This window comes from Parasteatoda tepidariorum, chromosome 6 (assembly GCF_043381705.1).
Source record: "Parasteatoda tepidariorum isolate YZ-2023 chromosome 6, CAS_Ptep_4.0, whole genome shotgun sequence".
NCBI lineage: Eukaryota > Metazoa > Arthropoda > Arachnida > Araneae > Theridiidae > Parasteatoda > Parasteatoda tepidariorum.
The window spans coordinates 71,936,971-71,950,596 of record NC_092209.1 but is presented as its reverse complement, the minus strand read 5'-3'; the positions used below and the strand labels follow the sequence as shown (position 1 = coordinate 71,950,596).

General features: G+C 29.5%; 1 protein-coding gene across 6 annotated transcripts in view; it reads right to left on the bottom strand.

Annotated features, from left to right (window-relative positions):
• Window positions 1-3,779: 3,779 nt before the first annotated feature.
• The window catches only part of LOC107454441 (importin subunit alpha-1), a 48,195-nt gene continuing 38,348 nt past the window's right edge, over window positions 3,780-13,626 (bottom strand). For 3 of the 6 annotated variants that reach the window (XM_071182588.1, XM_071182589.1, XM_071182586.1), the window contains exons 9-11: window positions 12,462-12,614; window positions 11,175-11,250; window positions 3,780-4,051 (exon numbers count right to left, since the gene is read on the bottom strand). In XM_071182588.1, coding sequence (XP_071038689.1) covers window positions 11,206-11,250; window positions 12,462-12,614 — 198 coding nt within the window. In that variant the 3' untranslated portion in view covers window positions 3,780-4,051; window positions 11,175-11,205. The remainder of the gene's footprint in view (window positions 4,052-11,174; window positions 11,251-12,461; window positions 12,615-13,626) is intronic. The other 3 variants (XM_071182591.1, XM_071182590.1, XM_071182587.1) reach the window with 1 other exon arrangement.

The following is a 13,626-nucleotide window of genomic DNA, read 5'->3' as shown; positions in this document are numbered from 1 at the left end:
AGTTCCATTGCTACTTTCAATTTCTTTTTTAGAATGATGGCAGCGGCGCTTGCATCCTGCTGCGTTGAATGTTCTTCCAAAAATTTTTGGATTTTGTTTATTTTTGTTTTAATTGCCCCACGTTGGCGATTAAGACTTGTTATTGAATTAATTGTGCTCATATTGAGCTGGTTCCGCTCCGGCTCGACGGACCAAAGATGTCGGAGCTAATAGAGTCAAATGGACTGTAACGTTTGGTAATTTTTTATTGAATGTGAAAAGAACGCTAGAAAGCTACGCTTGGCGCATTACAATCTCGCCAATGAGGGCGTGGACAGCCTTATGACTGCTTTTTTCTCACGATATTTCTCAGAATACTGAAAAAACATGTACTACAATAGGTTTTTTGAAACCCAATTCACGTGATACTGCTACGCCCCGATCGCTGATTCCTTTCTGTCCTGCCAATCCGATAGTTTTCGAGATTGGCTGGCATTCGCGAGGTCTTTACGCGATGATTTTGGAATCCTAGACGTTCTATTGTAGTCTTTGAATCAATTCGAGAATTTTGAAGACGCGGTGAAAAATTACATAAAAGGTGGAACGGAGTACAAAGTTAGTCAGATTAAGAGTTATCGCGCTAATTTTCCCTAATCGATACCCGAAACATATTTCAGAGTTAGTGTATTAATTCCATTTATAGAAAACACAATTAGACTTAAGATTTGTATCGCATCGAGATATTTCGAAGGGATTTCAGTGCCTTCTTCCTGCCGATCCCTTCATTTGCCAACCTTCAAATATAAAGGCTTTTGAAGAACTACGCTCAAGATTTGAATACCTGTAAAGAAAGTCTTTAGTCTGGTACAAAGGATTAGTGAAGACGGAGGTAGTGTTCCAAAAACTGCTGTGGATGCTCTTGGAATGTGCAATAAAGATATAACACCGTTCTACCTGTTTCAACGAGTGCAAACGAAAGATCCTCTTCGACTTTACGTCGTTGAAAGACTTATAATAAACCAGGTAAATAAAAGAATTAATGGGTTGGAGCTCTTAAACATTATTGGAAAATTTACCCCAGCAGAAGAAGACATTTTAAACGAACTTGCAACAAAAAAAAACCCCGTCATTTGCATATTATTGTATAAATCAAAATTTTTTTAGCTTGTTTGTATACTGGTTTAATTCCCTATTTGTTGTTATTTTTTAGTCAAATTCATTGGTTTTCTATAGAATGTCCACATTTACACGGTTATTATTTAGGTAGCTGTTACATTATGAGTAGTTTTTTCTGTCTTGATTAATACCTACTTTTTAATAAAAATAAAATATTTTACCTCTTATTATAAAAAAAAAATTATGTTCTTAAACTTAAAAAATCAAATCAAAATTTAACTAAATAATGTTGTCTAAATAAAAAGTCAAAATTAGAGAAATAATAGTGCTTTATTACATACTCGAATTTCTTTTAGTAGTTTCAGATAATTATGAACACCCCCCTTGAAAAAATTCTGCGTACGCCACTGTTAAGAAGTATTAAGAAAAAGATGAAAGAATAACTGAAAAAAAAATTCACTATTTCATGCCTACGGTGTAAATTGATTTTTTCCCTCCTTACGTTTTTTATGGCAATTTTAGCCGAGTTTGATACTTAATTGACGGATAAGTACTCATTTTAATTAAACATTTTCTTTGTATTGTAAAGAAAGAACAATTGAAAAAAAAATCACAATTTTTACTCTATTGTGTAGATAGATTTTTTTTCATCCTTATGTTTTTTATGGCAATTTTAGATGAGTTTCTCTGATACTTAATTATCGTATAAGTACTTATCTTAATTTGGCCTTGATATAAGCTAATATAGTAATTATTTTTGTAAATAATACAAAATTACTTTCAACCAGAGCTTTATAAACACCAGGCAAAATTTGAATTGAATATTGAAATAAATTTTGTGAGGCAGTAAATTAAAAAAAAATTGTAAGAGTAATAAATAGTAATCTGACGGTCATTTGTTGGTATTTGTTTATTTATCTCACTTTCAATACCAAAGTTGCTTATGCACACTTCAAATCCGTTTTCCAGCTTAAAATATCCTTTCAAACTATAGTCTGTTGGTTCAACGAGAACTGATAGTGAAAGTAAACAAAGCGGAGTGCTATTTGGCGCAATACCGTTGTCTGCTTGGCGCCGGAATAATGACAAATAGCGCCTATCAGTCAGCAAAAACTTTTATTTCTTAGAGCAGTGTTTCCCAAACTTGTGTCTTTTGTGTACCCCTTTCTAAATTTTTCGTATCGCTGTGTACCATTAATAAAAAAATGAATGTATTTTCAACTAGCTGTTGACACTACTAATTTTAAACTGTTAACTCTGCAAAAAATATTCAATAGAAAAATACGGAATCGTAAATTTTCATGGCTAGCTTTGTTTTTAAATAAACTTTTTTGAAATTTTTGTTTGTTGCAAGATATTTCTCATAAGAACGCGTACCCCCGCTTAACTGCTCCCATACCCATGGGGGTACGCGTACCACACTTTGGGAAACACTATCTTAAAGGGTTGTTTGTTTTGCCGTGGTCTTTTTGCAGGTGTTTCATGAGCTATATGGAAAATAAAGTGATGGTTTTAAGTCCTCCTATAAAACGGCAGGAAACTGAGATGGAAATAATATTGAACATTTATAAAACAAAAGTGCATTCAAAACCAGATGTTCCAATCATGATGTGGCTGACCATGCGGCTTCTGCATCGGGAGTTAGCACAGCTTCTGTTTTCAGAATTATTAAAGAATATAAAAGGGATGGTATATAACATTCACTGAAGAGGACTAAATTTCGTATAACTTTTTTTGGATGACATTGACGATTTCGACAAAAATGCTGTAAGAAGAAAAGTTCATGATTTTTTCCGCCGTAACGGAATTCACACAAAAAACAAAGTTCTCAAAGCTGTGAACGATGATTCTGATTTACCAAACTTTAAAAGAACGACATTTTATTCCCTGTTAAAAAACATAGGTTTCAAACATCAAAAATCTACCTAATTTTATTTTTACATTTTAATGATATAATGATTCGTTATTATCCATGATTGATTTAATCCTTAATACAGTAATTCTTAAAATGTTGTTCTTTTCAGCGAAGTTTAATATAATTATTTTTGTTTTCAGTACAGTTATTAATTAATTACAAAAATTCAAATGCTACTTAAAATTAAATAATTTTGATACTTCATTCCATTTTCAAAAACCTATTGAATCGAGGTTTACAAACTGCTTTTTTTTTTTTAAATAGGTTAAGTGGGTATATTTTTCTTAACTAAAGATTTTGTGAGACATATAAAAAAGTTCCAAGTTTCTTTTAGTGAAATTATTTTCGTAATACTTCCCTTAGGAAAATAAAGATAACAGTTTAAAAATAGAAATAAATGCAGTTCCTTCAAATATACGAGTATTTTTAAATCAATCGGTGAAACATAAAACTATTTTAAATATTATTCAACTTTTAATAAATTAAAAAAAAAAAAAATTGTAATAATGAAAATAAAAAGTATTTTTTAAAACATATTCTTTCAATTCTATACGACTTTTACGATGGAATTATAAAAGTTATGTTTTGCATAGATATTTATGCAAAATATATTAAAACTAATTTAATTTTAACTTATAACTACTAAGAAGAGAAGAAAACAAATTGTCCTGTGAATACACCCATGCATATGCCATGTGACAATTTATTTACAAATCTGAAAAAATACATTTAATTTTCATTATGTCAATATTTTTTCTGATACAGCACATTTTAAACAATGACAGAAAAAATTTTATTAAACTAGCCAAATACATTCATCTAATTCAATCATTTAGAATTATCATATCATTTCAATATTACAAAGTGTTATATCAATATTACATTTTACAAAAAGCGATGATGAGTCACTTAAGGAAAACAAAATTGTTACGTTGATTTCATTCAAAATCAGAATAACAACATTGCTGTGCTCTTTTCTTTCAGAACTGTACTCGATTGAATACTTTCTTGAATAAAACAGGATTGTTGTGGCTAATGTATCTATTAGGAAAAAAAATGGCTATTAGAAAAAAATTACAAAATGGTAATCAAGAATTCAATTTTAACTTCACAATTTGAATTGTTTTGAAATTAAAATAAAAAAAAAAACTGTTTATGTGTAACTTATTCCTATTTCATTTAATGGTATTTTTTTCTATTCTGCTTCTCTTTTTTATTATTATTTAATATTCTGTTCACCTTTTCATTGGTCAGTAATAGGGAAGTTTATTTCCCCTACAGGGGAGGGGAAGTTAAGGGATGATTTGGCAGCAGTTTTCACCAAGAAAATGTAAAAGCTCGCTCGAAATGGACGTTTACTTATTTTTTAAATTTAGACACATGACATTCAGGGTATACTGTCAGATTTTTCAACAAATAATAAGCACTCAAAAAATATTTTTAATCACGCTAAAAACAACATAATTATGATATGTGCAGTAATACTAAAAATTATTTCCTTTGTTTGTTCAAAGTTCATAATTTATAACCATAAAATCAACAAAATGCAAGAACATTTTCAAAGACTTCATGATAAAATAACCAGTTTCTACCATTTCTATACATTTAATTCTCTCTGCATCATGTTATGACCTTCGTTAGAAGTCCAAATGCACATGCGCAGAGCAACTTTTCCTTTGTTTACCGATTATGTGAACATGCGCATTTGGTCTGACGAAGGAATTAACGGATCTCTAGATTAGAGGGTCATTTTAGAAGTGAGGTGCTAGACTCTTGTAAGACAAAAATTTAAAACTTATTACGAACATTAACGGGAAAATGGCCGCCGGACGTTGGATTCTAGAAATTCGTTGTCTGCTGGGAATTTTTGACTGCTGAGGACGGGCAGTTTTTCGTGCACTGCAAGACTGGTTAATTGATGAAAATGAAAGTTCAGTCTTGAAATTTGAGATGAAACATTTAGTTAAAATTAAATTTTTGTTACTTGATATGCTGGAGTCATATTTTACTAAGGGTATATTTAGAGACCATAAATGGTGATTGGGTGGTAGCAGGAGTCATGGAAATTTTAAAAAAATATTGCAGTACATTCCTATACAACAGAGATGGGTGAATCTGTCTTCTCCCCAGTATGCAAGTGTTGCGGCGATCACGAATTCTGAAATTTTTTTATGGCGTAAACACTGTAAAACAAAAATGTGCTATGTTGTGCTTTTATTAGTAGAAATTTTTTCAACATAAGGGGTAGGGCGCTCGTCCAAGAGTTTGTGGGTTCAAACCTCGCCGGCCGAAGACTCTGTGTGTAGTAAATGGTGACTGATGTATGTTAAATCTGTCAAGTCGCAAAGTCTTCCATTGTTCCTATAACAAATCAATACCTCTGGGAGTACTGATCCAGGAGTTACCATGCCTTCTGGATTGGTTTAAAACTACAAGGATACACAGTTGAACATTAGTCGTAAACCAAAAATTGGGTTTCTAAAATTAGGTTGGAAAAAACTGTTCAACTACGGATAGATAAAACTTAAGGAGTGGATCTTACTATGCTGCGATCCTTAGCCCCATCATTAAATTAGCTATCATTTTTAAAAGGAAAAAAAAAATTATAGTTTAAAATAATGTTTTGTTTATTAAATTTTTTTTTGTTCGTTAGTTTCTATTAATAGCAATTGAATATACATATAATTTTATAGTTTATATATAATTTAATAATTTCATTAAAAAAATAAAAAAAACAATTTCCTTTATCGCGTCTAATATTTTAAACATAAAAAAATAGGAGAAAATATTCTGAAATGTTACATTAATTTTTTTATAAATGAAACGAACAGGGCTCAGCACAACCGATGCAGAAAAAGTAGTGAAAAAAGTGACTAAAATTTTTAAAAAAGTTACATATAGTGACTACATTAAAAACAATGTAAACATCCTGCAACATCTTAGTCCCTTAATATAACATAAAAAATTGAGCTAGATCAAGTATAACTGTTAAAAAACAATAATAATTATAATCAATTATAATGAAAATAAAAATCCATTCATTACATTACTTAACAGCAACTGAAATTTTTTGTAAAAATGTTCTCAATAAATTCACAAAATTTTTATAACTAAAAAAACATAGTAAATTACAGGCTTAACCATTAAATTAAGATAATTTTTATTTTTAAACATAACAAAGATTAAATCACTATTAGTAATTAAGTCCTGAATTTTCATGAATTGATGTCATTAATGATATCAGTTATTTTAAGTTAGGAAATGTATCCATTATTTTGAGTTAGCCTTAAAATAACTCTATCAGAATGGACTTCTTTTCTAGAGTCTTTTAATGGCATCTCCTCTTTTTCTTTCTTCATCTTCTTCCTTACTTTAGCAACACCTTGCGGCATTGCTTCAGCTAATTTAACTTCTAAATTTCTGCTAATTTAAATTCTTCTAAAGCTCTCTGTCCGATACAAGTTTTACTTCTTTATTCATCAACCTATAAACTTTCTTGTTAACATTGGGATTCCTGGTTTGTTGTTGTTTCGGCAAATATTTTTTCTAAAATATATTGTCATAATTCAATAAAAAAGTAAAATTCGAATTTTATTCATACAAGCTAAGCTTAAAACGAAAGAAATGTTCGAAGTGTAATATTTCTAATTCCAGTGTATTCAAAAGGGTTTGATCTGCTTAAATGTGCTTATTTACTTATTTGATTGATTAATTACTTATGTACTAAGCTACTGATGTATTCTGCCATTGTCATTCCTGTAATATAATTTACAAAAAACTGTTTCGTTTTACCCTTCCCTTTTATTATTGTTCTCTTTTCGATTTAAACCGCTGTAATTCTTTTTGCAATTTCGCATTCTCCCCCGTACACGTTCACAGGCGTCAGTGGAATCATTTTTGTTTGGACTAGACAGTTAGACTTTTGTAAACAGCTCTGTTCTGTGGTTTTTGATTTAATAAATTATTTTTCTTATTCTAATATATTCTAATGGATATGGAGGCCTTGTTAAAGAAAAAAAAGAGTATTAAATCATCGATTACTAAATTGCAAAAGAAAACAGAAGAGGAAATTGGGAATTTAAATAATGCGGGTTTATTGGCTCGGAAAAATAGATTTTTGGAATTTAGAACTGAGGCAAAAGATATTTTAGATTCTATTATAAGTATTTGCGAGGAAAAGGATGAGGAAACTTATTCTACGGAAAAGGACGACATTTTAGATGCGTTAGAGTCAGTACTTGTCGATATCGACACCCGGCTTTTGCCTCCCGTAGTGAATTCCAGTTTTGAGGTTAAAAACCAAAGTTCAGGCCAAGCTTCTGCCTCATCTCAGTTTGCTGAAGTGNTCAAGGCCGTTTAGATTTCGTTAAATCGAATAATGTTTGTTTTAACTGTTTAACTCGATTTCACAGTGTGAAAACTTGCAACAGCAAGTTTAGATGTAAAAGGTGCAAAAAAACCCACCACTCTTTACTTCATATCGAAAATGTTAGTGATAGGTGAAAACAGGGTGCTGTAAATAAGTCAAATTCTAGTGAACTTTCTATCAACGCTCCTGTGTTTTCGCCTGCCCTTATTCCAAGTACTAGTCAATTAAGTGATAATTCTAGAGTGGTAGATGTTACATCGTGTATTTCGGGTGTGGGGCCAGATGTTCAAACTCTCCTCTGCACTGCTCTGATCCAGGTGAGAGATATTTGGGGCAACTGTCAGACCTGTAGATGTCTTCTGGACAGCGGTAGCCAGACTTCGCTTATTACAAATGAGTGTATTGAGAAATTGGGCTTGCAAAAGGAAAAGGCCAAAGTTCGCATTTAATAGTTCTCTCACCTGGTTATAGTTCTATACCTAATAGTTAAATAGTTCTACTTTTCCTAATGGAAGGTTTGAAGATGATCCACAATTAAAAGAAAACATGACTGCCGAAACCAAAATAACCAAGTTGGTAATGTTGAATGTAGTTGATGCTACTTTCAAGGCAGAGTTTTGTCAAAGATTTTCGTCTTGGAACAAACTGAAAAGAGTAGTTGCCTAATGTTTAAGATCCGTGAAGAACTGTTCCGTTGCTGCAGATAAAAGAAATAAGTTCTTCTTAACAACGGCAGAATTGAATGAAGCCTAGAAGAGAATAGTCAAATTCATCCAGCAAGATCCTTTTCCGACGGAAGTCTCCTATCTTACAACAGGTAAACAACTTCCTTCGAATAACAAGCTTTTTCCCTTGACTCCGTTCTGTGATGATTCCGGAATCGAATGATAACTACGTAATTCAATAAAAAAGTAAAATTCGAATTTTATTCATATAAGCTAAGCTTAAAACGAAAGAAATGTTCGAAGTGTAATATTTCTAATTCCAGTGTATTCAAAAGGGTTTGATCTGCTTAAATGTGCTTATTTACTTATTTGATTGATTAATTACTTATGTACTAAGCTACTGATGTATTCTGCCATTGTCATTCCTGTAATATAATTTACAAAAAACTGTTTCGTTTTACCCTTCCCTTTTATTATTGTTCTCTTTTCGATTTAAACCGCTGTAATTCTTTTTGCAATTTCGCATTCTCCCCCGTACACGTTCACAGGCGTCAGTGGAATCATTTTTGTTTGGACTAGACAGTTAGACTTTTGTAAACAGCTCTGTTCTTTGGTTTTTGATTTAATAAATTATTTTTCTTATTCTAATATATTCTAATGGATATGGAGGCCTTGTTAAAGAAAAAAAAGAGTATTAAATCATCGATTACTAAATTGCAGAAGAAAACAGAAGATGAAATTGGGAATTTAAACAATGCGGGTTTATTGGCTCGAAAAAATAGATTTTTGGAATCAAAACGTGTAGTTATCAAAAGAATTGCATGAAAAGTTATCACCGTGCTTGAAAATAAGCAATCCATGCCAATTATCAATTTGCGAGAAACCATAACAGAAATTTCTTAAGCATGGAACTATGATGTTACAGATCATACCATTCGTAACAGTTTTGCTAAAGCTGGATTCTTTGCTGGATTCTTGCTGAGAATTTGGATGCGGAGGATAACATTTCTTTAGAATAGAAGAACTTAAAAAATGAGGGTACAGCTAAGAGAGAACCACGAACTTAATGATGATGTACTGATTAATGACTTTCTTTCTATTGACTCTGAAGCTGAAACCATCGAAACAGTAACTAAATCGGATATTTTGGACTGTGTGAAAAATAAAAACAATACAGCTATAAATTTTGAGGAAGACGAAAAAAATGAAGACTGAAATGATGAAGAAATCACTAAACTTTTATATTATGAAATGTTAAAATCATTTGAAACAGTTCGATAGTAGATAATGATTTACAAAATAAGATGTATTAATTTCTGTTTTAATTATGTCTAGTGTTTATGAATTTAAAACCTGTTTCGTGTTGTAAGAAGATGAAGCAATTAGCAAACCTTCATATGATGAAATGTTAAAATCATTTGACGTGGATTGCAGTTTGAGAATAAGGCTGAAGGAGTTTTTGGTGTATTACAAAAATGAAATTATGAGAAAAACACTTTTACAAACGAATAAACACTTTTACAATTATGAGAAAAACACTTTTACAAACGAAAAACTAAGACAAAATTAACAGACTTTATCAGTAGCAATCAAAATTAAGAACGCATTTGATAATGTATGCTTGAAATTACTTTTATAATAAATGCAGCAATAATTTTAATATATAAAAATTTAGCTTTTTTATTCAGTGGAAAATATAAGTAGCATGATAGTGTAACACTGGTTAATGTTCTGTTATATTTTTACTTTCTTTGCAGATTACTTTTATGGTTAAGATTTATAAAATAAATAATAGAAAATAATTTACAAGATAAAGGTGTATCAATTGCAATTTCAATTATTTCTAGTGTTTATGAATTAATAATTGTTTTGTGTTGTGTAAGTATTTCAAATGGTGATTTTCTATTTCATGAATTTTCTATATAGCAAACTTTTTTGTGGGATTTAGCAACCTCGTTAAATAGAGGTACACACATATATATATATATACATATATATAATGAACTATAAACGGATTAGGGGGTCATAAGACCTGTATTTATTTCATATGCAAATCTGCAGAAAAAACCCTAGAATCTTGAATCCCTTCAAATAGGCGAATAAACGCAGCCTCGTTTTCTGAAGGCTACTGATTCCAACGGCACAAGTTCGTATCCTGGAAATTCTGCTATCTGTCTGCAAGTCTGGGGTGCGGGAGCAGATGTTCCGGTCGCATGTAAACTCTCTTTACACACATAGTATCCCCAATAGATTTTGAGAGCGCTGATTGGCTTTCGCGGCAACGCTATCTGTTGATGTATATTAAATGTTGACGTATATTAAATGTATGACGTTATTTAATTAAATTAATGTTCATCGAATAAATTAATATTTCATTTATTTATTGTGGATTACTAAAATTATATTATAAAATTTTAAATTTAAGATTTATTAATGGCGCCATCTATTATTATAAATTAAAACTAAAAGATCTGCATTATGCCTACCTATTTATAACTAAATTTTAATGTTTTTTTTTATTTGTTAAATGTTTTATAATACCGAAAAACTCTTAATTGACTTCTAAGAAGTCAAGCAATTGTCTTTTAAGATGCTTATTTTATTAATTTTTGATTGCATGAATCCCATCAAAATAAAAGTTAATGATTATGAATTGTCCATTAAATTAATACCATGAGTAATGAAAGAATAAATTTACAAAAAATTCCATCTTTTAATTGTAGTGCATATTTATTGGATTGAATATATTTTTATATTATTTAATTGCAGGAAATTATTTGTTTGTCACCACAGTGCGTTTATGAAAGTGCCGCAGGAGAAATGTAAAAGAAGTATTTCTAGAAATTCTGATTGTCAAGCAACAATATCTATAAAAGTGAAGTTGAGCAAAAATCAACAAGGAAATCAGATTATTGTACTTTGTAAACTTGTTATATGATACTTGCTAGAAAATAAATTTAATTAATTATAACTAAATATTCTGAAATTTTTTTGCTGAATTATAATATTTTTTTTTAACATTTTAGAATATTTTTCCTTTAAGATATGATAAAATATTTTTCAAATAATCAAACATGATAAAAAATTTTTTATATATATATTTTAAAATAATATATAAATTTATATATACCTTAAAACAGGGATGGCGAACCAATGGCACGCTACACAATATTTTGGGCACTCCACCGATCACAATTGTTGTTAAACTATGAAGCATATGTAACAATTAAATTAAAATTCACAAAAAATAAACAAAATAATAAACAATATTAATAAAAAAATAATGCTAAAAAAACAATTAATAACCATAAAAAACAAGCTAACAATAAATAACTAGCAAAAAAAAAAAATTAACAGTCCTGCTTAAACGAACATCTTATAACCTAATATAAGTTATTGGTCATCTAATCTGCAACTACAGAAGTCACACTAATGTTACCTGAAAGTTGAATTACGCATATAACTGACATATTGCAAAATGTATTTTTTCTCACTGTAAATAAAGAGTTTTGAGTTGATAGTATTTAGTACCACGAAGGCAAAATTATTTGATGGCACGTCTATGACCTCATTAAGCAATTTTTTAGAGAAAATGGCACGTTGGTGTATAAAGGTTCGCCACCCCTGTCTTAAAATATATGATAAATTTAAATGAGTGGTTCTGCAATAATATTAATAAATTTAAGTAAGAGATTTTAATTTCAAAGTGCACAAAGATATTCATTATGCTATTCAATTTGAATATTAATCAATTCTTATATATATATTACATAAAAGTTGGTTGATAAACCTTTAATTTATGTTTAATAATTATTATTATTCTAATTTGCATATTATTTACCTTATTTACCTATTATCTATTGTAATAATTATTTTACCAAAGCATGATTGTTTACCTTGCATTTACCTAAAATTAATAACAGTAATATAAAAAAAATATTATACTGAAATGCACAAAGAATATTTTGAACAAATAAAGAAAAATATTAGAATAAAATTTAAGGCAAATTAGATACCTGTACATATTAAACACAATATATTAAGAAAAAATAATTACTGTGCTCTTGCGTGAGCTATATTGGGCTAATTTAGCTAAAATTTTTTATAAGAGAAAATTAAGAACAAAAGTCCCAGTTTGTAAAGAAAAAAAGCAAAATCCCATGCATTTCCTGTTTTTAAATTACCTGTGCTTTCCGGGTTTTCCCTGTGTAGCAACAACTCTGTTTGATATATATATATATATAAAAACATGCATCAGCAAAGCCATGGAATTATTTGCACCATGTGCTATTCCATGCATAGTCTTAACTTTATGTACTTAAAATACACATAATTGAGTGGGGAAAAAAACAATGTATCTAAAATTTTGCATGGAATTAGGGTCTGTGACTAGACAATAAAGTTATCTAAGTTTTACCTCTCCTGCAAAGTATGCCATTCCTATAATCGTAAATGCTGATTTATACACTTCTGATTCTTCATGTTTTATTAAATTTTTAATCCTGTCCAAGCCTCCATATTGTTCTAAATCGCAGCAGACACTTTTTGTTGTACCATTTTTGATAGCAGCCTGTCGATAAAGAAAAATGTTTAGAAATGTTTTTAATTTTCAAAGTATTAATTTAAAATAGTTACAAAAAGGAGCATTTAAATTTCCACCTCAAGCAAACTTGCTTTTGACATTAAACAGTGAGGAAGAATAAAGTTCGGATGAAATAAAAGAGCAGAAAAAGTGGGGGAAGAGGGAAACTCATTAAGCTACTCCTCATTTTATTCACTAAGTGGCTTAAAAAGACGCCGATTATACAGAACTCATTTTGCAAATTAGTTGCTTTTACTCATATTTCTACTAAAATAGTCGCCATAGTTGATATTGCTTTAAAATAGTTGATTTAGTCACCAATGGCAACCCTGACATTATATTTTAATTTCTTATTAGATTTAATAATATCAATATTCAAATAAAACTTGATATTTTATATTATTGTTCTAAAAATTTAATTTAAAATTATATAGAACACAAAATTTCTATCCACTAAATCACTCTATGGGCCAATTAAACTTTCTTGAGCATTTATAGATAAAACAATCTAAATTCTTACTGATTGAAGCAAGAATAAAATTTAAGTGATATTTTTTCTTTGTTTGAGCCTAGTTCCATGAGAAATCTTAATTTCTGATTATGTTAAGGTCACCTGTGACAATAAGCTTAAAGTCATTATTAACAAATTCTTTAAAATGCTCTAGCTCACATAAAAAAATATCCTATGTCATTTAAATTTTTACTACATAAATTATAATTACAAATTCTCTTTTTTAAAGTCTTACAATATTTTAAACAAACAGAATTCCTGATTTTCTTTAATTGGGAAACAATCAATAAGTTTATTAATAGTCATAGGCAGTAAACCTCTTCAAAATCTTTATCAAGAAAATTAATAACATAAAATTCTTCTTTAATTTTTGAAACATTTGCAAAAATCAAAATTGTTATAGGCATGCTTAAATTTAATAAGATCTAATACAATATATTTAAAGTCAGGGGTAGAAAATTTCACAAGTTTTAATATTTCTTAAATCAT